Below are 25,895 nucleotides of genomic sequence, written 5' to 3' on the forward strand. Positions count from 1 at the left end.
CTTAATTAAGGATTAGCATCCAGAATCCTTAGAGTAGTATTAGAGCAAATTGTTTTCCCGGGATCCGAAGGTTGTGAGCCTCTCACCCTCGCCGCTACCCTCTCTCGCCCTTCCCGGAGTTGCATGGAAGCAGAAGAAAGATGGATTGCAGATTGCGATGCCGGTGTTTAAACCCCTGTTGTAACCCTCTCCCGCAACCTCTACCAGACACGCACGCACCCTTTGGTGGCTGATTTGAGAGCAATTGCTTACCTGGGCTGAGATGGAGTGGTGGCTGCAGATTCCCCCTTGCATGCTCTTGTGCCCTTTGGTGTCGACCCAGGCTGGCTGAATCGCTGGGTTGCATTTCGCTTGCTGCCTTTGCGAATTTTGCTGTGAATATACCCTCATCAAGAAAACCCGTCGCTTGTGCCCCTTGGAGGTACCTCTTCCCTGATACCCTCTAGCCATGCCTCTTCGCTCACGCGTGCCCCCTCGATGAGTAGCCACAGTTGTACGTAATTCGGCAGCGCTCGAGATTTCGCACACGATTTTGGCCAGCATAAGTCACTTTAGTATAACTCAAAAAATCAGCCCAATGGGTTTCATTTAAGTGGCCAGCCAACCCCCATAATTTTTACCCCATGTGAAAGCACCCTTTCAATTTAACTTGTGTAAAAACAAGAATGACGAGCAGCCGAAAAACAACTAGAAATGTTCTCTAACTTAGAGCCGCGCGCTGGTGCCCTCGCCTGTGAATCTGTGTCGTCCCCCTCCCTACCTGCTCGCCCCCTCCCCCCCCCCTCTCCTCGCCCCACCCCCCCCCCCCCCCCCACCCCCCCCCCCCCCCCCCCCCCCCCCCCCCCCCCCCCCCCACCCCCCCCCACACCCTGCTTCTCACCCTCGCCCCTACTCCCAGTTCGCCCTCACTCTCACCCCCCCTCTTCCACCCCCCCTTTCCAGCTTGCCCTTGCCTCTCCTCGCCATCTCCTCAGCCATCGCCCTTCTTTTTTTTTTTTTTTCACAGCTACACAGGTCGGGGATTGAGATGGAAAGATTTAATGTCCGGATTGAGCTGAATATCGCAGAGCCGGACGTTCCTCTTCGAGGAACCTTTTCAGGAGACCCTTCAGAGGCCCTCCGACCCCCTTCCGCTTCTGCAATAGGTATTCATCTCTCTTCTGACACCTTACGCGCCATTCACGAATGTACTGTGAGCTTGGAGTCCTGTTCCTTGGCCTGTAAAGTGGTGGGAAGTTTATGCTCAGCAAGGCTATTGAAGGACTACTTTCAAGCTTCGCTATTTCACGTCAACTTTAAGATTGTGAATGTCTCCCCTCTCGGGAGAGGCTTCTTCAGGGTGCAGTTCGAGTCTACAAATCAAGCCATGGAGGTCCTAGCGCAGAGCCCTGTGGACTTTCATTTTGCTATAGGTTTTCTTGCCAGATGGACACAGGGAATGGACCTAAATGGACTTGAAGATGGAACTGCAATTACAGCTAGATTTCCAGGAGTTCTTCCAGAATTTGCTCCGCATGTTAATGAAATTGGGAGATGTTTGGGCTTTGTGGTTGGAGATGCTGTGGTTCCTAAAGATGAGGATCGCACAATCTCCATGAGGATGGTGCTCTACCCCTCCTTGGCGAAGAACCCTCCGCAATTTATTTCGCTCCCGACCATCCATGGGGGCGAAATTCTACAGAGGGTTTTCTTCATTGGTCTTCCTGGCCACTGCTTTGTTTGTGGCAGAAAAGGCCATGTTGCTGCAGCTTGTACCCGCCGTAGGATATCTCCTGATCAAAGGCAACAAGCTTCAAAACAAGAGGCACTTCATGCGAATGGGGGATTGGAAGCTCGTACGTATGATAAGAAGAAGAAGTGGAGCAGAGAAATCTAGAAGGAAGGAAGCGAAGAAAAGAAAACGACGAGCTAGGAGGATAGAGGCTCCAAAGCTTGTGTATAGACGCAGAGCAGATGCTTCGTCTCTCTCCTTGGATACCTCTTCACCAGCTCTTCATGATCCGCCACCTATTTCTCAGGGCACAGATTTGGATATCAGCAGCAGTTTTGAAGGCATAAATTCAGCTTATGAGCGGCATTTCCCTTCTTTGGTAGAAATTGCTAAGAAGTCTGCTGAGGAGAAGTCTCTGAAGACGCCTAGGAGGTCTTCTAGACTTAATCCCCATAATTAGCCTTGATTTGAGGCAATCTTGTATCTTAGATTGCCCTAGGTTTTTATCTTTTGGTGATACCATCTATGTTCTCTTTATTATTTTGATGTAATTCTACCTTGGGGTCTGTGCCCTTGAGGTGATTTTAATAGAAAGATCTTCTTTTTCGGAAAAAAAAAGAATGACGAGCAGCCAACGTTCTCTCCTTACGCACGTTGTTCCCACCTTTTCCTCCAGCACTAGCCCCTCAGCAAGCACCGTACTCCGCGTGCGATGGCGGACGAATTCCAGGATGTGTCGATTCCGTAAATTTCGCATTTAGACGAAGTTCCCGAAGAAGCAGTACTGGCGAATTCCCTCTGAGGATTCGCAGGTGCTCCCGTGTGCGTGTACCCGTCCCAAAACCTATTCCCGAACCTGCTCCTGCACCTGTTCGTTATTCCCTTTGAGGCGTAACCATGCCGAATTCTTAGGATGGAGGTGGTCAATGTGAAGATGCCCTTACTCTTATCAAGGAGTAGATGGCCACACTTTCCTTAAGCTTCGCATCACTTCACACTCGCTTGGATGAGATGCAGACGCAAAACACTTCTCAAAGTCATGCCTTTATCTTATTACGACATGATTCTTGGTCAGCATTGGTTATTCCATAATGATCCAACAATTAGCTTTCGAGGACATACTATCAATTTGTTCAAAGATGGACGTCAATTGACTTTACACGGGCTTTCTCATGCGGAAAGAGTGATTCAAGCCTCACGTGTACTAGTCAAACAACATGATACAGTGGATTATAAAGAGTATGATTTTCGATGCAGATGCAGATATTATTATTGATGAATTTTTGAATTCATTAACTTCTCCTGAATCAATTGATGAAGACAAAGATGATTTCAAGCAAGAAGTTTTTCCAAGTGATACTTCGTTACCAGACAAAGATAAGGAGATAGTTGCAGATTCTGAGTCTGAAGACGACTATGCTTTCTTTGATTCTTTGCTGGACGATGATATGCCAATTGCAAGTCATGAAGTGACAGTTCCTGAAGATAATTCTGAAGAATTTTGGGATTCATTATTGGAAGATGATTACAGTCTCAAGCCAAAATCCTCTCCAGTGATTCATAAAGATGAAGTCATCCTGTCTAAAGAGTACCTTGAGAAGATTTCCTCTTCCCCAAATATTTCGCAGTTACTGGAAGATTTTGAACCAGAAGTCTTACATCGCACGAAGAATTTTGAAGATCAACCTCTTGTTGCAGTCAACCTGATTATGCCAGATTCCTCTAAAAAGTCTTTGAATAATGCAATGACATGGGATTTAGCAGTCAAAGCAAAAAGGTTTCGCAAGAAGCAAAGGTTCAAGACAAAGGTTTCCGATAACTCAAAGATTGAAGATTTTCGAAGATTCAATGCTTTTCCAGAGTCCTATCAACATCAGAAGTCATTTCTTTAACACGGGCTCTCATTTTAAATGGGAGGGAACGTCACAATTGTGACTATGTTGCAGTATTACATCTACTCCTAGTTGCAGAAACGCGAAGTGCCATGCCAAGGAGGACCCTTGCACTTGGATGGTCACATCCCTTCGCCCAAGAGACGTGCCTCTTCGCCAAAAGCCACACTTCTTCGAAGACTGATCACACCCCTTCACTCTATGGGTGCGACTCTTCGCCCAACGGTTGCAGCTCTTCGCCGAAAGGATGTGTCTACATCTAAAGTCGCGTCTCTTCACCATGAGACGTGGCTTTTCATTTATGTCTCTTCGTCTCCTATATAAGGAGCCCTTGTATCACACATTCAATCAATCAACACAATCTTCTAAGTCTTGTTTCTGAGTACAGTTCAAGTTTCTTAAGTCTTAATCATGAGTTTAAGTACTTAATTAAGGATTAGCACCCAGAATCCTTACACAAAGTCAACTGGGCATCTAGTTGGGAGATTTTTAAGCGGCAGGCCGGAAGCGGGAAAGTGTGTGTAAACGTGCCAAGTGGCACATTTTCATGAACTTGCCTCATGCAGAAGAGGGGGCGCTCGATTTGTAGTCGGGAGGGGCCTCATTTGCAAGCTGCCACCACAGGTTAAGAGCTATTGACTGCAAGCTTTCCCTCTCATGTACAGTGTGGTGCAAGAAGTCATATCGTGCACACCTCACACTGCTCTCTCTCTTCCCTACGTGCAGTAATGTGATGCCCAACAAGAGGGCTCTTCATTTGACTCATGTACAACTGTGTGGTTATATGCGTTTCTGTTGAGGCAAGAGCCTCTCTGAGCAGGAACGGGAGTAGCTAACTGTTGCTCCAAAAGCAGGCACCGGTGAGGGAGATAACCTCACCGTACAGGTGCGTTTTCAGCGCTGGTTATGCGTTGAATTTTGACTATTTTTCAGCCATACGGACGTCTGAACCATTGGAAGTAGTGCCCCACTGTTAGAAACAAGTTCGGGGACTGTTTAGGGCTGAAAACAGGGAAAAAACCAGTAAATACAGCGTGCTAATTTACTATTTTTTGGGCAGAAATCAGAGGGTTTATGGCAGTGGAAATGAGTCCCAGCAGGGGAATTGGTTTTGGGCAAGTTTTGGGGCTGTTATGGTGCCGAAATTTTGCCAAAATAGGTGGTATCTAGTTGGATACAGATAATGAATTCCCAGGACTCTACTTTGTAATTTACCCTCTTAACGTATAAAGAAATACCGCAAGGGCGCTAATTTTGGGGCCTACAGGTTGTCGACGTCTGCTCGGAGCATTGTAGCTTCCGAGCCGTGTGTGCGCTTAAGTGTAAATTCTTGTCTCGCAAGTTACCTTTGCACATTCTCTCTGTGTGTCTAAAGTAAAGAATTTCGGGTGAAAGCCAAAGCCTACCGCCCCGTGGGCTGGTTATAGGTGCACACAGGGCTACAACAATTGGGAGTTGGTTGGTCCACAACAGCTTTTCGGCATCATGTACAGCTTGTGGCCATCCACTCAAGAGTCAGCGCCAATGTTTGTGGGACTGGCCCTTGACACAACAGGTTTGGCTTCGGTTTCTATGGCTGATTGCCAACCCCTTCCACAGCTTGACAATACACTTGGGTGTTGCAACCTAGTCCACTCTCACGGGCCTTGCGCTCCATTTTGAGTTGGCTTCCACCAACAGGATGATAGTGATTCAGGGGGGTCTACCTACACTCCAGCATGCCATAGAGCTCATCCCCCAGGTCTGGTGTAGTGATAGAGAGTGGTGCTGGGAGCTCGTCTGCGGTGTGACACTTTGGTTCATCCAGCAGGCCTGTTGCTTTCGTATCTTCGAGGCTCGCGAGTGTTTCACCGGCAGAGACTGTTCGTGACATTTGACTAGAGCGGGTTCGTACACTGAGGGGTCAGTTTGAGAGACTTCAGGGCAGCTTCGACCGCATGCGGGTACGTTGAGAGGCTTTCTTGCGACTTTGGCGCCCACGACCTTTCTTCACCATGCTTCAAGGCGTGCCTAGATGACAGTTCCGGCCACTAGTGTGGCTCTTCCCTCCTCCCATCTCGTGATCTAGCCCTAATCTAGCCCTCATTGTTCGTACTTTGTTTCCTCAGTGGGAGAGTCTCTCCATGTTTCTATTGTAGCCCTCTCTCGTAGAGGTGGTTTTGTAGCCTTTTGGCAATTTATTAACTAATGGATCTTTTTCTTGCAAAAAGAAAGAAAGTGTATGCATCTGTGTACTCCATAGTCTCCTGAGCATAAGTGAATGAAGGCTCCCTCTTTGATCAAAAGTGGACTCTCTTTATACGTAAGAAGGTCTGCCAAAGTAGCTAGAGTGCTTTCCTCGACCATAAATGAGAATTGAAACTCTTGAAGCTGAATTATCCATTTCATCATTGTCTCTGACATGTTTGAGTTATTGAACAATTGAGGAAGTAGAGAATAACTTGTCAAGAAGGTAGAGATCAACACAATATTATCAACATATAACAACAATGGAATCCATGCCCTTGCCAATTGGGCACCTCTATCAACTCAATGGGCACTCCCATCTCCTATAGTTTGTGCATCAATCTGGCTCTAGGAAACATGTCAAATGCTTTGCGGAAATCCACAAAGCTACAATAAATCCGTCTTCCTCGTGCCCTACCCTCCTCAATGGTGTCAGAATATGGTCCATAGTGGAGAAACCTCTCCTGAAACCGGCTTGTCCCGTCCATCAGCCCTTGGACAAACAATGTTTCTTTGGTGGCGATGGTAGTCCCAAGATAGCAATCGCACTAGACCTCCAAGGTCATCTGGTCGTGAAGAGACATCTATTGGGAGATGTCGAGAAACTTCAAGTTATAATCTGCTAGGGTTTCCATGGCAAGCATTTCAGGATACCCCACTCTGCCAGAAGTTGCACTCCGTAGGAAGTTGTCAGAAACCATTTAACTTCGGGCAATTTTTTTTTTCCTTGAAAGCTTGCCAAGTCCTTGGAAGTGTGCGGCTTGGTAGCTATAAACATTTGCATGGTACTGTCTCTGAGAAAAATAGCAGCTCGAAACAAATCTTGGATCCTTCTCTTGCAAGTGATCTTAATGGCTTATGCCCTGTAAGACATGAGCGGTGAAGATGGGAGCGCGCTCGATGCACGATGAAGTAAGGGTGGGAGTGGCTAATAAGTCCGGGTTGCATGGCGAATATGCCTCGAATAAATTCCAGAAGTCTCTGGTTTGCTCTGTCTGCTCTTTTGTGGGACCGGTATGCTTTCAGAAAAGCACACCCCTGACGCTCTGATACCACTGTCGTAACAAGACCGGCACCACGTGCCAATAGAAAAGAACAGACTGAACAGACTTTTAGCACTTCAATAACAATTGAACTGAAAGAGAGAGAGACGACACGCAACACCGAGTGGCGGAATTCCACCCCAGAAAGTATTGGCCCCAAACCTTGGCACCCCTTTCGGTATTTCTTTATATTGCATCAACACAGTAAAGCCGGTACTCCAGACTCTGCACCTTCTCCAGGAAGCATGCCAGAGAATGAGCCCTTAGCACATATTTAAAGGCCTCTGGCCTATGAAAAGCAGTTTACATGAAAAGCCTTCAAACTCAAAAGCTTCTGGTCCCAAAAGCAATGCCAAAAGCTGCCAGCGTAATTTACGGAAATCCATACAGCCTGCCACGTCATCATGCCAATGCAATTTTCAGAAATCTGCCGTACAGTTGCCACGTCATCAGCTTTGCGTGAGTGTGTGTTAGTCCTGCTTTATTTTAATCCCTTTATGTCACTGGGGCCCCATCGGACGGTTTCCCCATAAGTTGGTAGGACTTCTTCTTCTGTTACTTGTTCTTCTTAGGGTTTAGGCCCCTCGGCTGGCATCTGTAAGTTGGCTCCATTCTTTAGGCTTTGACACGTCAGCAGTTTGTGACAGACCACTTGTATCCATGATCTCCAGGCTGATCCGGGTGAAAGTTCCAGTGCCACGTGAGATCATCAGAGCTGAGATGAGTGCACCACCGATTGTAGTGGAGGCGCTTGCTAGATCAATATCTTTTATTCATAGCACATGGGAGCTCCCACACGACTGGAGGATACAAAGGTATACCTCTAGAGGAGAGATTATACCAGGTTTGCCATAGAGAGCCACAGACGGAGGAGCATTATATCTGCTGGTGCACAACATACTACGAGATCCGCGGGCGTTTTCATTGCTTATTCAGAGAGGTCTCTATCCCCTTAATCTGCATCATGGATTACTATGATGATTGATCAAAGGTGCCTAGTCAAAGGTGCCCAGGTCTCATCTTGTTGGAGATCTGTAGACTCAGAGAGACTATTCTTTGGAGTAGAGGACCTACACGTAGAGGATCCATACAAAGGCAGATCACTACTTCTTACAGAGGGGCTACTTGGGATGGCCCACCATAGGTTACCCAGTCACACCTTCATTGGGGCATCCTTCTTGATTGAGCCATCCAGCTTGGTCACTCACGATGCTCAAGGATGTAAGGATCTTCACATCGTAGACGAGGTCTAGATCAGAGGCTACGGAGCATCGTTGAGCGACATTGAGCACGCCCCCTATGGAGGACATTGAGGCCATTCTATAGAGACCCATGAGAGAGTTCATGGGATCATCATCATTGTATACTTTGTCCATTGTACACCTCATTAGCCCTCACGTGATTGTGCCGCTCCCATATGTTCTGAGATCATGTATTATGTGATGCTGCTGCTGATGATGATGAGGATGTATGGTAGGCTTACATACCTAGGCCCAGACATTGTACTAGTACACATAGATGTAACATTTTGGCCTTTTAAAGTACATAACATTTCATTTTATTTTCTCTCTTCTTTGTATATCATGGTTGTATCCCCCTATTCATCTAGTTCCACATCCATTAGAGTTACAGCTTCATCCCCTCATCCCTCATATATATACGCGCATCCTCATGTCAGTCTGTTTTATTTTGTAGCAAGTTTATTTTCAACACTTCTGTCATTTTTGCTGGATACCAAGAGGATACCCACATGTAGACTGTTTATTCTCATAGGAGGGTTTTCTGACTGTAAGCAGCATGATAGAATTTTGCAGGTTGCAACTACTGAGACACTCTCATAAGTTTGAATATGCAGAAGTGGACAGCTTACCCGAGGACTGCCCTTTTTTCACAGTGGAGTGGCAGATTCCTTGCGTCGACCACGTTGACAAGTTCATCATTCATGATGTGAGTGGACATATTAAGGTGACTTTTCTATCTGTCAGTAGGTAATGCATGTTACTGGTGTACTTAAGTCTATGCTTGGATTGTGGTGGCAGAAAGGAATCACGCTCATAAGCTGATTTTCTGTCAAAGCCAATGTGGTGAGCCAGCTGATGTAGCAGGGAGCCTCCCAAGTACTACTGAATATTACTCATTTTTGTTTGATTCCTTGGATCCCCTCGTCTCCGTGGAAATTGTGAATTTAATGTAAAAGAGATTTGAAGCATGGATAGAGAGAGCTTTGAGTAGGAACCCTAAACATGTTTAGAGAAACAACTTCCCCGGCTGGTTTCTGGACTGAATAAGGCTTTCTCATTGGCTTCATGAAGGGTTTTTGGTTTTTGGTCAAGACTTTACTTTCTGCTTTGCCTGCACCCAGTTTTTGCTCTTTATGTGCAGAGTTTGAAGGTGAGGAAACGATCACAAACTTGTCAGTGAACATTGTAAGTCAGTGTAAGCAACTAGGTGAAGGTTCATCTGTATGCTTTTTTCACAGGAATGAGTGTAGGTCTTTGAAACGGTTGCATGGTGTATCATACTAACCTTGTCGCATGGTGTATTGTACCAACCTTTCTCTGAGGAAAGTATTGTTTGTATGTTCTGTATGCATGCACAATTGTTGGAAATGAGCAAAATAGTCTGTGTATCTGTCGTGGTTTTGTGAAGCCTGGGTTTCGTTAGTTCAACTTGTTCGGTTTCTAAAGCAAGTCCTGATTGTGGATTATCCCAATTTGCACAATGGCATTGTTTCTAGATGCAAACTGTGATTGTTAAGTACCTTAATGTTTTTGTCAGCAATATTTGCTTTACATGATGTATGCAACCTTTGGGGATCTTCTTGTGTAATTTTTGTAAAATATTGTTACTATTGTAATCATTTTTGGTAGCAGTGACGTGTTGGGCTTTGTAGTTATAAGTGGATCAACCCAGATAGTAGGTGAGGCTTCGTTGTTTTCTATAGCCTTCATTCTCTAGTGGGCGGTGATTTTCTGTTCTGTTCAAAAAAATGCTACTTTTGATAGAAATACCTTTAGAGGCAAATAAAGACTCCACTCTAGTGTACTGTCTCTTTCTCTAACTTAAAATGCTTCTCCATTGAGCCTATTTAGCTTCATTGTCTGTGAAGCCACAATTTCAGTTGTTAGGATTGCTAATGTATTTCATTACTTCAATTCTTCAAGCCATTGCGATACAATGGATGCGTGGCTATGCGACAATTCCTTCTTTTTATCTGCATGCTTTTGTCACCCTTATTGGCCAACTTTGTACTGTTTTAAGGTATTGATGGTGGCACACAGTTGATCATAGTCTTGCATCTTTTCTTCTCTTTTGTCCTGTGTAGCTTCGAGCGAGCTATTAGTTTACGTGCCCATCTCCCTTAGGCTTGTAGTACCATATCATTTTATCATTCCATATTTGAATGCCTCTATCAAGCCTTTGTTGAGCCCAGTCTCTTTTAATTTTCATAGTACTTTCTTTCGCATGGTAAAAACAATTCCTAATAAGGGAACAATCTTTCCTGCTTTCTTGTATCCTTCTATACACTGTAATTCAGAAAAGCTTATGTGCTTTATGCACACAATTGAAATACATACTGAACTTTGGCTATAGTTGTCATTGCTCATACAGCATGGTTTCACCAAGAGGAAAGTATGTTTTTTGAACTGGGTCAGTTGATTTTTGCAGTTTGCATTTTTGAGCTGGGTCAGTTGATTTTTGAGATTTTGCTCTTTGAGCTCAACATTTTCTTCTGGAGTCCACCTTTTGAGGTGCTGAGCAAGTGCATGAGAGTTCTCCTAGGGTAGGTTGCCTCCAACCTCAAAGCTGATAGCCTTTGTGGGCCATCCTCAATTTGAAGTGGACTCAAATGTCAATAAGAGGTTATGTGAGGTAAGAGGCCACAGCTTTTGTCATGTCAACCTCGAATTCCCCTTCGTGTTGGAGTACTAATAATTAATGAACCATAAAATTTTTCTTGCAAGAATATCATTCAATGTAACAAGTATGGGATTTCAGATTGGGCATATTATTTCAAAAGAATCTAACATGATTCTTATTAGTTGTGGCACTTAATTGACCACAAATCATTGCTTGGGATACATAGTTTCAAATTCCACTCATCAACCAATTGAGTCAGTAACCTTTCCTCCATGTCTTTAGGTTGACAATTCCTTCAGTTAAGTCCTTCAAATGTTTTGCGTAGGCACGTATGTGCAATCTTGAGTTTACCCATGTGTTTCCCAACTTTCACTTAAATGCAAAATCTCCTTTAATAAAGATTTCGTGTTTCCAAGCTTTGTTGACATTGAGTCCCTGTTTTCTAAATTGTTGAAACCGTATATGCACTATGGATTTTATTGTCGTCGAATTGTGCCAATACATTTTAATTGGCTCGCTTATCTTGAGGCTTGTAAATAGACGACTTACTTGAGTAAACAATATATATATATATATATATATATATATATATATTTTAAACCATCAGCACGGGGAAGGTAGTAGGGAGAAACCATACACATATCATGTATTTACAACTATACATTGCTGTACTTTACACCCCTGAAGGGAAACCGTGGGAACCACCCCCCCCCCCCCCCGATAGGGGAGGAGAATACACCCAATAGAACGCAACTCGTGAGCCTTGAACCCTCATCCTTGGGGTTACATCACAAAGGTCTCACCAACCGAGCTACGTTTCTTGGGTGAACAATAAACTTTTTGAGCTAACCAAGTTGAACTAAGCATTCAAGTCTTGTTGGGACATTGTTGTAGAAAAATAAGCTAGATCAGCTACCATGTTAACTTTTTATGCATTGCCCATTTTGTATAGTCATCCATTATTACCAAGATGAACCTATTTCCTAATAGTTTGTCGATTGGAATGATGGGGCTAGAAAATTCCCTTCTGATTTTTTTGGTAGGATGTGGTCCTCTACGATCAACAAAACTTCAAAAAATGGTAAGAATCTTCACTAATTGTGAGCAACCATAAGTCTGCTCAAAAGGAGATAGCATTAGGAGAAAGCTGGACTCACTTTTGGGCCTTTCAATTCTAGAGAGAGTGGCGTTCGACCAATGAAGAAGAGGCTAACGTTACGTTGAAAATCGACATTTTGGAGTCAAGCTCTTTTAAAAAAAAAGGAGGAAATATTACGCAATTTCATGCGCTTTCAAGGCATAAATGCCGTAAGTCGTACTAGCTATGTACCGAAGAATTTCAGAACTTTCATTGAATACTCTATGTAGTATCTTTGTTCCCGTCCAAATATGACTTTGAGTAGCTCTACTTCCCTTTCAAAACTTCTTCCCTTTTTTATATTTGCGCTAACCTTTCTGTGTATTCATTCTACTGCACACCATGTCTACTTCTCGAAGGCCTAGCACTACTATTGACTCTGTTAGCATTTTTAACAGTTATACTACAGACGATCAAGCATGGATTCCATCTCGAATAAGTGTCAGAAGTTGGGTTCTACTACAAACTAGGAGGAGGAAGAGGAGGCAACGCAATGATTTCGTGGAGGCTTTCAAGGTCAAGTTAAGAGTTTAAAGTGTGTGTACAAAGCAAGCGGGTGAAAGAGGTCCTCATACAACATGCTTTCCAGCATGCAGACTTAAGGTTGCAAACATCTCCTCCAAGTTTTTAAAGGCATCGACCTAACTGTAAGTTATTTGAGCATCTCGCTTAGTGCATGATTATATTCGAATATTAAGTGGTGGATATTATCTTTGGTATGTTTCAAATATTTATCCATCGAATAGGACAGATTGGCAACCAGTTGAGAGTAAAGTTGGGATTTTTGATGCTTTCCATGCATTTATTGGTGAGCAAATGTACCGAGGAAGACAACACAAGGAACTTGCAGGTAATGAATTTTTTTTTAATGATATCTCATATGTGGAACCAAGAACTTCCATTGGTTGGGGTCGTGTAGCTCCTTTGTCACTTCCATCCTTTGACAGCAAGGATTGGTCCCTGCCTGCTTCGCAAACTAGTGAAAGCTGCAGGAATAAGTTGTTTCAGGATATACAAAAGTCCCTCGAGTATTCAATTGTCACAAAAATAGTTCGGCTCGCACTATTTATGCCTCTTGAAGTGTTTGTAGATTTTTTCTTTGATGAGTAAATAAGAACTACTGCAACAATGTTCATTTGCAAGTCTGAGAGCTGTTTGGACTTTTTAGATGATAACTGGGATAGGAAACAATCACAAAACAAAATCTGTATTTTGCAAAAGAAGTCCATAATTTGCAAGTTCATTATAAGCTCTTAAAATTTCTTAGTATCGTTTTACTATATTAGATATCATCTTCTTAGTGGGCAACTTATTCCACTCGACTAAGATACAGAGAATAGCTTCGAGAACAAACCTTTATCAATGGAGCTCTACTTTCGAGACAACCTACTTACTGTGATGGAGACAATGGCAAGCACAACTCTGGCACAACTCAGGATAGATCTTACATGTGAAGAACTTCCATTTTTGCTGGAATTGTATGTATTCAGTCTCAACAATAGAAAGGTGCTTACTAAATCGATAAATTTTGATTGTCTTTAATACACTATGACTGAATCTAACTTTTTCTTCTTTCAGATTCCAAGGCGTAAGGAGAAAACAACATTGTGCAAGGAGTCACTTACAAATACACTTCACTTAATTGCTTTCACCGGAAGCTAGGTCACATACCTTGTGCACGCAAAGAGCTTTGATGCCATGCAAACCATGATGTACTTTTCAAAATGACTAATGCAGAGATATTTTTTGGCGGTCAAACAATGTTTCAAAAATGTACATTTTCAATGTTTCAAAACTTTACATATTGTGTTGTTTCTATCAAGATTTATACAAGTAATTTTCTCCCTTTCCCTGCTACTGTCCTCTCCCCCAGTTTGTGCCACTCGTCCCCTGTCCTCTCTTGCGGTTTGTGCCACTCGTCCCTTGCCCTTTGCTCCGGTTGCTCCCCTGCCCTCTGCTCCGGTTTCTGCTACCTCTGCCTCTGGGGACGCTGGTCTCGGGCATCCTTTCGCGTCGCTCGAAATCATGGGCCTCTTCCATGGCTTCCCATGCTTCTTGCACCTGTGAAGCTTCCCGTTGTTCTTGTTCTTGCCGTCGACGTGTAGCCCATTCCTCTACTTTTGCGGCGTCCACATAATATTGGTTTATTGCTTCTTGCATATTTCTAACTTCTTCTTGAGTCTAATTGTATTGTTGCGTCATTTCGTTAATGCGAGCCTCTTCGAACTCATCAGCTCTCGTCGCTTCTTCTCTTGTGCGTCTGTTTACTGAGATTATAATATACTGGATGGCCATTAAAGAAAAATGTTGCACATCGTTGTTGGTGTAGTTATGTAATCGAAGTTCTTGTAGAAGCGTGATACAGACATCTGTTGCTTCATACATAGGTTGCAGCAAACAATAAAACAGCAGATTACTTACGTTCAGTATATCCATAATTTGACTGATGAGCAACACGACATTCAAACAGGTTTACCAGCCACAGCTATAGTCATAAGTCTGCGTGGGTACGATTACCCGTTCGTGTCGGACTACATTTCTTAGATCATGTTCTAACAAAAGATGCTCTACACAGCATACAAGTTTTTTCGCGGCACTACATACATAACCACTTGAGTCAGCAACACATTACAAAGACACACTGCTTTCCAAATGTACCCAAATGGACCTTACGTTTTTACACGACCGTGAAACGCCCTGCTTTGCCCGGAGTTTACGTAGTAAACAATCTTAGCTTCCATGTCAAATAAGATCAGACTCCAATGATCACTACAAAGACACCATCAAAGATGAGGAGAGATTCTCAATAAAAGATGTTTTTTCCAAGGCAAGAAAATACTCACGATTGATTGTACGCAGTGACCAGAAAGCGCGCTAGATCAAAGTTGACTCTGCTAAACCAATTCATCAGACTCAAAAAAAAAAACTGAGTTGTTTTGCAGATAAGGCGATATCAGCGGATCTATTACGTATACTTTCTCTTGAACCTCAGGGGGCAGAAGCGAGACAGTGTGGCTAACATGAACAAATGACAGAGATTAGACTTGAACACTAAGTGAGTCAATACCGAGCGAGTGGGGCAGCTATTGAATTCGATCGGCCGCTGATTCGCTTGGTATTGACCCATGTCTTGGCTGAAATGAGCCATTATAAAGAACTTGACCACTGCTGCAAAGACATGGGTCAATACTGAGCGAGTCAGAGGCGGATTCCAATTCCATAAGCAACAGACTCACTTGGTATTGACCCATGTCTTTAAGGTAGTGAACCATTATAAAGAAAAACATGGCAACTGCCGCAAAGACATGGGTCAATACCGAGCGAGTAGTACCAAAATCCAATTTCATTAGCCACTGTTTCGCTTGGTATTGACCCATGTCTCGGTAGTGACCCATTTAATGAGCATGAGAATTACCACAAAGCAACATTGACGACCTCATTCGTTGCGAGCGAGTCGGTGAAATTGCGCATGCACATGAAGTCTACATTATCGAGGTTGGTAATGCAGGCCTCCTCTGACCTTGCAGACAGCTGTATGTGCGCATGCAGAGGCGCTGAGCTCAACAAAATTCTCAACTCCTCTTCAGTCTCTTCGTTGATTTGCTCTAAAATAATTGACTCATCCGATACGTTGGATGGCCCTTCTGATGCAGAGCCTTGTCCGTGCCTTTCTTGAGCTGGCTCTCGAGCTACCTCAGGCTCCTCCCTAACAGCCTCAGGCTCCGGATCATTTTCCTTCAATATTGGTTGCTCCATAGATGCCTCAGGCTCCACCCTGACCTGCTCTTGTCTCTCATCGTCCATGATGGGCTGCGGATCCTCCATGACTTGCTCATTTTGGTGTCTAGCTGGCTCCTCGATAACCGTCTCTGTTTCTTCCATGACTGCCTTGGGGTCTACTATGGCTTGCTCTTGGCCCTCTGCGGCTATCTCAGCCTGCCCATCTGTGGCGTTTCTCTCGACCCGTGGATCGGGTCCTTCTGCTGTTTGTTTCAGCCCTAGACGGCTCTCTCTATCGTGCACGAGGATGGAGAGGGGGGATGTTGAGAATATCCATGGTTCTACTATCGCGGATAGGCACTGGCTGAAGCAGCTCATCGTAGCGGAAACGAAGCCTACGAAGAGTATCAAAATTTCGTGGCATGATAGTGACGCGGTGTGCATGGGCAGCCAGGATATATCCATCTCGCTGAAGAATTCCACGAGGTAGTCTCCAGCAATTTCTTGAAGGCAGAGGAGTGCACTGCTGGCCTATCGCATGCCGACTCTCCACTGCTCGCAAATCTCCCGCACTACTCACTGGAAAGGGAGACGTGAAATAGCAGGTTGAACGTGTTGTTCTATCCTCCGCAGCTCTTGCAGTACACCTCTGTGCGCCTCATATCGGCGTCTTCTTGTTTGAGCATTCAAAGATTCACTTGTTGCCCTCCTAGCGCAGACCTTTACACGAGGCATCTCTACAAATACAATAACACTAAAAGACAATTCATTTGTCAGCACAAGGGACTTCAGATTTCAAAAATGGTCAGTACCAAGCAAATAGGTGAATAGGAAAGAGTTGCCTTACCTTATTCGCTCGGTACTGACCTCAGAAAATAGTAATAGCAGGCATGACTTATATTTTCTGAGGTCACTACCTAGCGAATAGGTGCATAGGATAGAGTTGCCTTCTCTTATTCGCTCGGAAGTGACTTAAGAAAGTAGTAATAGCAGGCATGACTTATATTTTCTGAGGTCACTACCGAGTGAATAGGTGCATAGGAAATAGTTTACCTTGCCTTATTCGCTCGGTAGTGACCTCAGAAAATAGTAATGGAAGACATGACTTATATTTTCTGAGGTCACTCTACAAAGCAAATAGGCGCATAGGAAAGAGTTTGTTTTGCCTTATTCGCTCGGTAGTGGCTTCAGAAAATAGTAATAGAAGATATCACTTACATTTTCTGAGGTCACTACCAAGCGAACAGGTTTGCATCCCCTGCAACAAAATACCTTATTCGTTGGGTAGTGACCTCAGAAAAGTGTACAAGCAAGCGAACAGGTTTGCATCCTCTACAGCAAAATACCAATGACAGGTCCTAACTGTCATGTCGTTCCCTCCCATCACCTCCCCTAATATCGAGGGGATGGTACCATTGATTCTGTCTCCCACGTCCACCTCTCATGAAACAGCATGGTGGTACCACCCCTCACAGACCACTCACTCATAAGCCAGAACCCAGGCTCTGCTTTTTAGGCATTTCTGAAAGTCTATTTAAGAAGCAGTTGTTTCAGAACCTCCCTCAGGCTTTCGCAGAACAACTAAAGGAAGCTTAGGATAGTGGTGATGCCTTTATAAGTTATACTCCCGCAACGCCAGCAACACCGCATCCGGGCCCTCCTCATGAGGTCCCCCCTTGGCCCTCCCCCGATGTTACCTTTAATGTTCTCTACCGACACAGCTCGGGAGTGGCTGCTGTCAACACGGGAGTCAATTCTCGAGGTAAGCTACTGGTAATTCTTTGCTTTCTGCTCCCAATTTCCAAGCTCCTAGTTTGAAGAGCTTACTTGCTAAATGCTCTGTGCAGGATGCTAGCCTGAAGCTGCAGCAAATGCTGATCGTCAGCAGGCAGAGGGTCTCAATCCTTAAAGACTCTCTGGAAGCAAGAAGGCCTGAAGACATGCAGCGATTGCTCGCCGAGAATGGCTCTGTGGAGGCTAGCATTAATTGGCTTCAAGAAATGAAGGATGAAGTGCTTGAACTAGCCAGTAAATATGAGGAAGCCATTAACTTTGCCAACAGGCTTTGCGAAGAGATAGCCTAGCTGTGAAGGAAAAGGACTACATGGTTATTGCAAACCCTAAACCCCCGAAAATTAATAGTTCACTCTTTGTAAAGTCTGAAGTGTTTTCTAACTCAAAACCCAGTGTTCAGTTGTAATTTTGTTTCTTTTTTATAAAATCAAAACGCGTATTCGGCAAAAGAAAACCCTAAATCCGCAACAAGCAGGGGTTACCTTCCCCTTATTTGCTTAGTATTGACCTCTATACTAGTAGACATCACTTAACTTTTCTTTTGGTCAGTACCAAGCGAATAAGGTTCTTCGGACTAAGTGACCTTACCTTATTCGCTTGGTACTGACCAAGGACGATGACCTATACCAAGCGAACAGGTGCAGCAAACAGGGTTTACCTTCCCTTATTCGCCTGGTACTAACTACACAAAATACAAGTGCACAGAAGGGTAGTAAGTAGCATACCTCTTCACTGTGTGTAGAGTTCCGCGTCGCTGAAGCACTGCAGAACAAGAGTAAGAAAAGGAGGATGCGTGAGAGTAAGAGGTGATGGAGTTTGCTTACCGCGTAGCGTCGATGGGGGTAGAGTTAATTAGAATGATGCGCAGTAGAGGACACGAAAATAGGCAGAATAGTCGAAACTTGAGATGTTTGGCGGGGGTAATGCCTCAACTTAGAATGCTTACCTCAGGGAGGGTGACAACTTCACTTATGCGTGAGATTGAGATTGGTAAATTGTACTGCATGGGAATCTGAGACCATTTAATACTGGTTGTCCTTGAGAGCGCAGCCCACGTGCCTTTTTGAGTGACCGTTTAGGGTCAGACAGACACCAATCGCCCTTGCAGTCTCCATCTCCATCTCCATCTCTGAGTGGAACAAACAGATCACCGCCGCTGCCTTTGCCTTTTCTGCGCCCTTACCCTTGGCCAACTCTCGTGATCCTGCGTTTAGAGTCAGACGCCGATCGCCCTTGCATTCGCCATCTCCATCTCCATCTCCATCGCCATCGCCTTTGCATTTTCTGCGCTCTTCCCCTTGGCCAGCTCTCGTGATCCTGCGTTGAGTGACCTCCACTGGGTCGACTCCTTTGCTGCCGTGTTGCCATCGCCATCGCCCCTCTCTGGTTCTAATTGTCGGTGGCCTGCGACATCACCATCCAACTCGGCGCCATTGGATATTGCAGAGACAGGTTCTTTCTCCCTGCCTCTCCCCTTCCTGTGTGCTGTTAACTGTGTGCGCACCGAAGCCACTGCGTTAGGGTAAAAACGCATGCATGGTTGGAATAATTACTCCTTATGTGACCGTGCTTGAGTTTGGGCATAGTGAGTGAGTAGGCCTATAAATCTATCACTAATAACATAACATGCTCTGTTCTTATCCACCTGTTTCGAATGCTTAGGTCACAAGACAGAACCAAGCGAATAGGGCCCTTCGAAGATTCTTGGGGCCCCTACTCGCTTGGTTCTGACTCAAATAACGTCAACTCTTATGACATAGCACACGGGACAGAACCAAGCGAATAGGGTCCTTCGGAAATTCTTGGGGGCCCTACTCGCTTGGTTCTGACTCAACTAACGTCACCTCTTATGACCTTAGCGCACGGGACATAACCCGTCGATAGGGCCCTTCGGTGATTCTTGGGGCCCCTACTTGCTTGGTTCTGACTCAACTAACGTCAACTCTTATGACATTAGCACACGGGACAGAACCAAGCAAATAGGGTCCTTCAAAAATTCTTGGGGGCCCTACTCGCTTGGTTCTGACTCAACTAACGTCACCTCTCATGACATTAGTGCACGGGACAAAACCAAGCAAAAAAGGACATTGAGGGGTACTCGAGGCTCAACATTCGCTTGGTTATGACACCAAATAGTTTTGGCTTGCTTTTTCTTTCAGTCATGGGGATCATAGTCCTAGAGACAGACGTGAGTGAGGATACATGTGAAGAAAAACTATTCACATTCTTATATAACGCCCGTGCTCATCACCGTGCACCAGAACTATCAGGAATGTTCAATGCAGAGTTTTCTATACAGAGGATTATAGATTTCTCCTTTGAGTACCTACAAAACCATTTGCAACAGTATGAGGTAGTCACTTGTGACAATTCCATGACAGTTGATGGCATGAGATATGTGCACCCTGCCGACCTTGACCCTGACAAGAGTGCTTCAAGGAGACTGAATCACTGTCTAGAAAAGTGTCCCTCCAATGCACTGCTTGTACAAGACAAGTGTATAAAGCACTTCAAAAAGTGTTGCTTATTGGAATTCTACCATGGGTTTGTCTGTTACTTATACTTGCAGACGAATGGTGACTCAGAGACTTCACAGTCAACAAATTTCGGTAGTTGTCCATTGGCGCCGGAGGAAGAGGTAGAGGATGTGGAGGTGCAATTCAACCCAGAAGAAGAGCGGGTAGAGGTACTAAAGGAAACATTTGATGCGGGCTTAACTCTTGTTTCTCTTACGGATGCAGCAATAGGGTGCAAGCAAGAAAGCCCAAGTAAGGAAGTGACTTTGCCTTTGAATTGTGCTCCCAGCTTTGCTATGGCGGGCGACACCCACTATGTTTTGCTCACAGATATCATGCATGAGCTCAATATACGGGAGGACTACTTCCTAGCGGCAATTGCGAATTTTTGTGAGGCAGACATGGGGTTTGTGGACGATGATGGAGTGGACCAACATCTTATTGCTGACACAGCTGTCCGTGACTCACAGTTCACTTCAGGGTGGCAACTGATCAAAGATACGTTCAATGAAGCAAAGTCCGGAGAGGCCAATTTGCCAGCAGATGAGCAGTTTGAATCGACAACAAAACAACTCGGCTTGGAAAACATGGGTAGACACGTGGCACCCAAAGATCAGGTAATGAATAATCAGTCTACTCACTTGTGGGGGAGGTCGATGCTGGAAATGGACAAGAATCAGATGGTAACCTTTGTTGTGCATTCAGATGGTATTAGAGATGGCCCAGTGATAAAATATCATGATCATTTTTTTTTGCTGCCAGGTGCTAGTGTATGACGATAGTTTCCTTAGAAGAACGGGAGGCTCACGGCAAGGGCTTGTCATTGGAGTCCAAGGCAAGGATGCGGCGTTGTCTCACTACATCGGGCGTTTCAACCACAAAAAGGTTTGTAGAAACAATTCAAGTACTTGGCAATTGCACTCATCTTACTCACGGCATATAAATTCATTGCAATTTTTATGTAGATCATAATATACCACAAGGAATACTCTAATGACAATGAAAAGTTCCCACTGTTTGCAATGAAAGTTATTACAATATTGTGTGGTCGGCACCCCCTCCCACTAAACGCAGAAAGACTAATTCTGATTGAGAAATAGTTTGCTCTACGCGTATTTGGCATTGGGTATGGGTGCCAAGCACTCAGAGCACCCTATTTCATGTCTTACACAGCTCAGGCTCTGGCTGCAGGGATTGAAGACCCGGAAAGCTTAGATCCATACAACAAGCGACTGTTTCCGAGGGAAATAAGACGCCTGATATCCGTGGGGATGCTGCCATCAACAGAGGAATGAGCTCGTCTACAGAGCTTGCACATCGAAGAAGTACAAAGTGAGGAAGAAGGAGGTGCATCGAAGAGGATAAAAACGACGGGCTCAGGTCCATCTTCTCCCGCTTCTGACTCGTGACCGGCGCCACCTCGCATGGCGCTCCGTCGCATTTGAAGTTCCCCAAGCCATCTGTTTCTTCTCTTTGCGGATGTGTTGTAAAGACCGTGTAATTTCTGAACTCTTAAGAAGTTCCTTCTGCCTTGCTCTATGAATTAGTCGTCTATAAGTCCATTGGTGTAACTCTAATAGGCTATTGGCCTTTTCTTTTCCTCCCCCATGTCGAGTGTGCTTAAAATAACCCGTTCTTGCCATGTAGTGGGTTTTTTCCATGCCTTGTGTGGACCATATTGATAGTGAGCCGTATGTCTTAGCAAAATATGGACCATGACTAAAAACCCAATCGAGCATTTCAAAAATTTCCTTATCAACCTGCAGTGAAAAATAAAAACACAAAGTCAACAACCAAATAATCAATATTTTTGTTATCAGAGATTGAACGAAGCATACCTGAAATGATCCTAGAGTTAGAATGTTGTTTTCTGATTGCACGCTGAAGTATCATGGATCCTCTTTCGTTATTGATGGATCCAAAGCTCTGTTCATGAGGATAATGGTGACTTTCTCCAACTTCTTGTTCTTTAGGACCTCGCACTCGTCGAGGTTCAAAACAAACTTGAGAACCCCACCGCATTCGTCTCGACTGATGTCAAAGAAGTGAACTACATACCTTTGCAATGCTTCAAGATCAATGAAGAGGTTGTTGTGCTCGTTAAAATGTACCTCTCTGCCGCACTTGCCTAAGAACGTTGCTTCAATATGGAATGGTGACCCAAGTTTCTCAAACACCTCATCGTTTACGTGCCGGCGAGCAGCCTTTACATGTGATGGCTTTGGCAACAATGATCCTCTCTGTAGTTTATTTTGAGACTTTTTTTAGCTAATGCTTTGAAGAGTGCCCTGTATCCCATCTGCGAGATGCCACTCTCATTAAGTATTGCTTGCACTTCCATTGGTTCCAGCTGATTCTCATTTATGAAGGAGGTAAGTAGCCTCCCTTTCAACTTACGAAATTTTTTCTGAGTTATCATCTCTTTAACTACTTCTTTTGGAACTAAACGGCTGTAATGCACTCCGGCATTGAAGCCTGCACCGTTCGAGTTTGGATGCAGTAAAGACCTGCCAAAAAAGCACAATGCGTTATGATCATGTATAGGAAAGTAAGTGTATCCATTTCTTAATGAAGCACATTGAAGAAACAAACTTCGGGTTACCTTAAAGCTCGTATTCGTTTTTTCAGGCCACCACTACCAACCTTCATGTTCTCAATGTTGCACAGATCTCGTTTTCTTTTCCGACTACCAAGCACGGTGTCTTTCTCTCGTAAACTTGTGATCTTCTTCTCAAGGCCTTAATTGTCTCTTTGTTTGATGAAATCTTTTGAGAGCATGCTTCATTAAGTTTCTTCAGGTGCATGTTCTCCATTGCCAGGAAGTTTCTTTGCCTTTCCGCCTCTCATTTCCAAATGTTCGGTGTATCCCGATAGCCTATCCTTGCCATCGCCTATGAAATGTAAGAGGTTAGTGATATTAGCAAAGGGAGGTGACGCATTTGTTGTAGGATCCTTTGGATAAATAAACCCATCGGTCCACAAATCCAAATGATGTTCCTTGTTTGTCCTTCTAAGTTTTTTCTCCCGTTGAGATAAAAAAGACTCCCTCCTACGTTTCTGCAATGGTGCGTACTCTTGCAATACATCAACATGAAGATGATGCGTGTTCTTTCTTTGGGTAAGTGTTAAAGATGAAGGGGTTGAGGATTGTAAGTTCAAATTAATGTTTTCATCAGGAAAAGATGCGTTCTCCATTCCTAGAGTTGATAGAGAAGAAGACAGAGAAATGTCTCAGGTTTTGGGAGGGAAAGCCATATTCTCAAGTTTAGAGTTGATAGAGTTCGTGTGGCTTATGTTTCTGGAGGGAACGCTTGTAAGTTGGCATTTCAAAGCATTAGTCATACGGTTAGTTGGATTCCTGACAAGAGAACGAAGGATAAGAATGATAAAGACGGCGGCTACCTACCAAAGAATGTCATTTTGGCCTTTTGTTGCAAAGAAAAGTATCACATAAAATGATTTTCATTTTCTCTCTCTAAGCCGACATGGCACTTCTTATAGGGCCCAAAAGGGAGTCCAACTTTCTTCTAATGGTGATATTTTTACTTCGAGTGTTTCTTTTCGGGGTAGGATGTTGATAATTGTATATTCCACAATTAGAAAGTAGGTGAGAAACAAAAGAACAAGATGAAATTTGTTTATTATAAGCCAAACACTCACAATGTTAAGGAATGTCCTAAGTTGAAGATAGAAGAGGCTTGAAAGAAAGAGACAAAGTGGATACATCGTTTTAATGTGGATTCTGTTAATGTCACTGATACAGAATGGGCATTTATTGTACATTTTCAGTATGACCCTTGTATTTGTGATGCGTGTTTCGAAGCTATTGCAATTCTAATGTATGATATTTTGACAAGTGTGACCATTACCTCTCATCATGCTATACTCACTTCTTTTGAGGTTGTCCCCAATGAGAATATAGTTCCTTGACCCAACCATGCCTCTTATCGAGTCATGTAGAAGTTGTGCTTAATATTATGCGGCACGGATCTTGCACATGTTGATGCATTGTATTATGTATCAAGGGATTTTCCTTGCACAGCTTGATTTTGTTGTGAAACTTATAAATGAGGAATGCACACTTCATAGTTTTGAGTTTGGTTGATTTTTTTGTTGCATCCGACACTTTATCTTGTTGGTTGATGTAGGTGCATACATTTGAAATATATGTGGAAAGTTCAACGTGTGCAAGTATTTATTGAAAGGATGTTTTAGATACAAAACTTTGGCATGCACATTCTGATAATCTAAAGTTTGTTAATTTATTGCGATTCCACGACCTAGCAAGAATGATTAGTTGTTGAGACACCATCTATACATGTATGTGAAGGCTATATTTTGGGTGCATGCAACTATGTATTGTCCAATTTGTATGAGGCTAGTCCTTTGAAATCAATAATACACATACAAACTTAACCAAACCATCACTTTCAAAGTCCAAGGTGCATAGCAGCATTAGTAGCTCCCACATTTTCATACAAAGCAGTCTTCTATACAACTATGTTGTAAAAAGTACCATATCATAGCCATGAGAGTATGAGTGTGTGTGTGTGTGTGTGAGAGAGAGAGAGAGAGAGAGAGAGAGAGAGAGAGAGAGAGAGAGCTCTTCTTGACCTTGCCGTCTTTGCGCTTTTTGAACAATGTGCTTTTAAATTGTCGTATCCACGTTCATATTTTGTTCTATTTTTTGTCGTAGCCACATATATACATGGATGCACATAGTCCGTTTTATTTGGGTATGTTAGATCGAGGTAAAAGGTTTAATGACTCTTTGGCTTGATAAAACTTCAAGCAATATTTAAAAGAGAAAGGAGGAACTTTTGATACGTTTCCTTTTGAAAGTGGGTGGAAAAACTCCACCAAGCTATGAAAAGTTCATGGGTGTGACTTGAAATTGTACTCTGTGTTGCATTTTGTATGTCAATGAAAGACATATGAATGTCTTTCAAATACCATATTGATTGAGTTCCCTGGACTTTGTGTTTAGGAGAGGCACTAAAGGGAAAATGGTAGAATGAAACAACAATTGTTGGAGCAAATTGAGAGCATATGCACATTGTCTACATTGATGGAAATAGTTTGTGAGTGAGCATTACCATGAGGCAACCCATCAAATTTATGCTTTTGGAGACAATAACTTGCATTTATTTATAAGCCGCAACAATTGCTCTGAAACTTCTTAAAGAGAAATTTTATTGAGGCACTCTCATGTACCCAACACCACGTATACAACGTGAGCTATGTTTTTATATAATGCATGGATAAGGTTGGATGCAAGTCTTGTTGACTAGGTTCGTGAATAGACAATATATATAGTTTGAATAGACCAGGAGAGGAGGTTCTTGTTTTTGCATCCGATCCATCAAAAGGGTTCTTGGATGGCCTTGTTATAATAATGAAGTAGTTGGTGGAAAGAGAATCTATCAATTTTGTGTTGCAAGCAGCTGTGTGCTTCTAGGGATCCTCATCCCAATATTTTTTGTGGCATACACTGGAGGTTACAAAAATTTATAGATATGTTTTTTTAAAAAAACTAAGGTATAGCAACCTTGACATTGTAACAAACATCTACTTTGTATCATATCTAGTTTCTAACCCTTCATAAACTCATTAACAAATCTTGAAAGATGCATTATAGCAGACACTTCACTTTAGAGTACTAACTTGGCAATGAAGGAACTATCTTGGCCTCGTTTGTGTAGACATGTAGTAGTGTTAATGTGTATACGCGCTTCACCAGGGGCACTTTTCTCCCACTGGGTTTTTCCCCCTGGACATCCGGTGTGAAAGGACACCTTATCTCTTAGGGTTTCATATAAGCTTTGTAGCTCTGAGTTTGTATAAACAATTATTCCAATATAGAGAGAGAGACTACAGAGATCTCGTACACAAGCTCTGTGTCTTCTCCTTCTCCATCTTCTTCCTACTCTGAGTTGCTGTCTTCCTTCTGTTTCCTGTTTCATCATTTTCAACAATTGGTATCAGAGCGAGGTG

At 43.6% G+C, this 25,895-nt stretch overlaps 1 protein-coding gene across 5 annotated transcripts in view; it reads left to right on the forward strand.

Annotated features, from left to right (window-relative positions):
• The window catches only part of XRCC2 (homolog of X-ray repair cross complementing 2 (XRCC2)), a 53,812-nt gene extending 44,608 nt beyond the window's left edge, over positions 1 to 9,204 (forward strand). For 2 of the 5 annotated variants that reach the window (XM_086527506.1, XM_086527504.1), the window contains 2 exons: positions 8,677 to 8,819; positions 8,912 to 9,204. In XM_086527506.1, the coding sequence (XP_086383632.1) occupies positions 8,677 to 8,819; positions 8,912 to 8,935 (167 nt within the window). In that variant the 3' untranslated portion in view covers positions 8,936 to 9,204. Of the gene's footprint in view, positions 1 to 8,676; positions 8,820 to 8,911 lie in introns of those variants that run through there. The other 3 variants (XR_015190072.1, XM_086527505.1, XM_086527507.1) reach the window with 3 other exon arrangements.
• Positions 9,205 to 25,895: the final 16,691 nt, after the last annotated feature.

The sequence above is a fragment of the Adiantum capillus-veneris genome, chromosome 13, assembly GCF_014529385.1.
Source record: "Adiantum capillus-veneris isolate H3 chromosome 13, ASM1452938v2, whole genome shotgun sequence".
Classification (NCBI taxonomy): Eukaryota; Viridiplantae; Streptophyta; class Polypodiopsida; order Polypodiales; family Pteridaceae; genus Adiantum; species Adiantum capillus-veneris.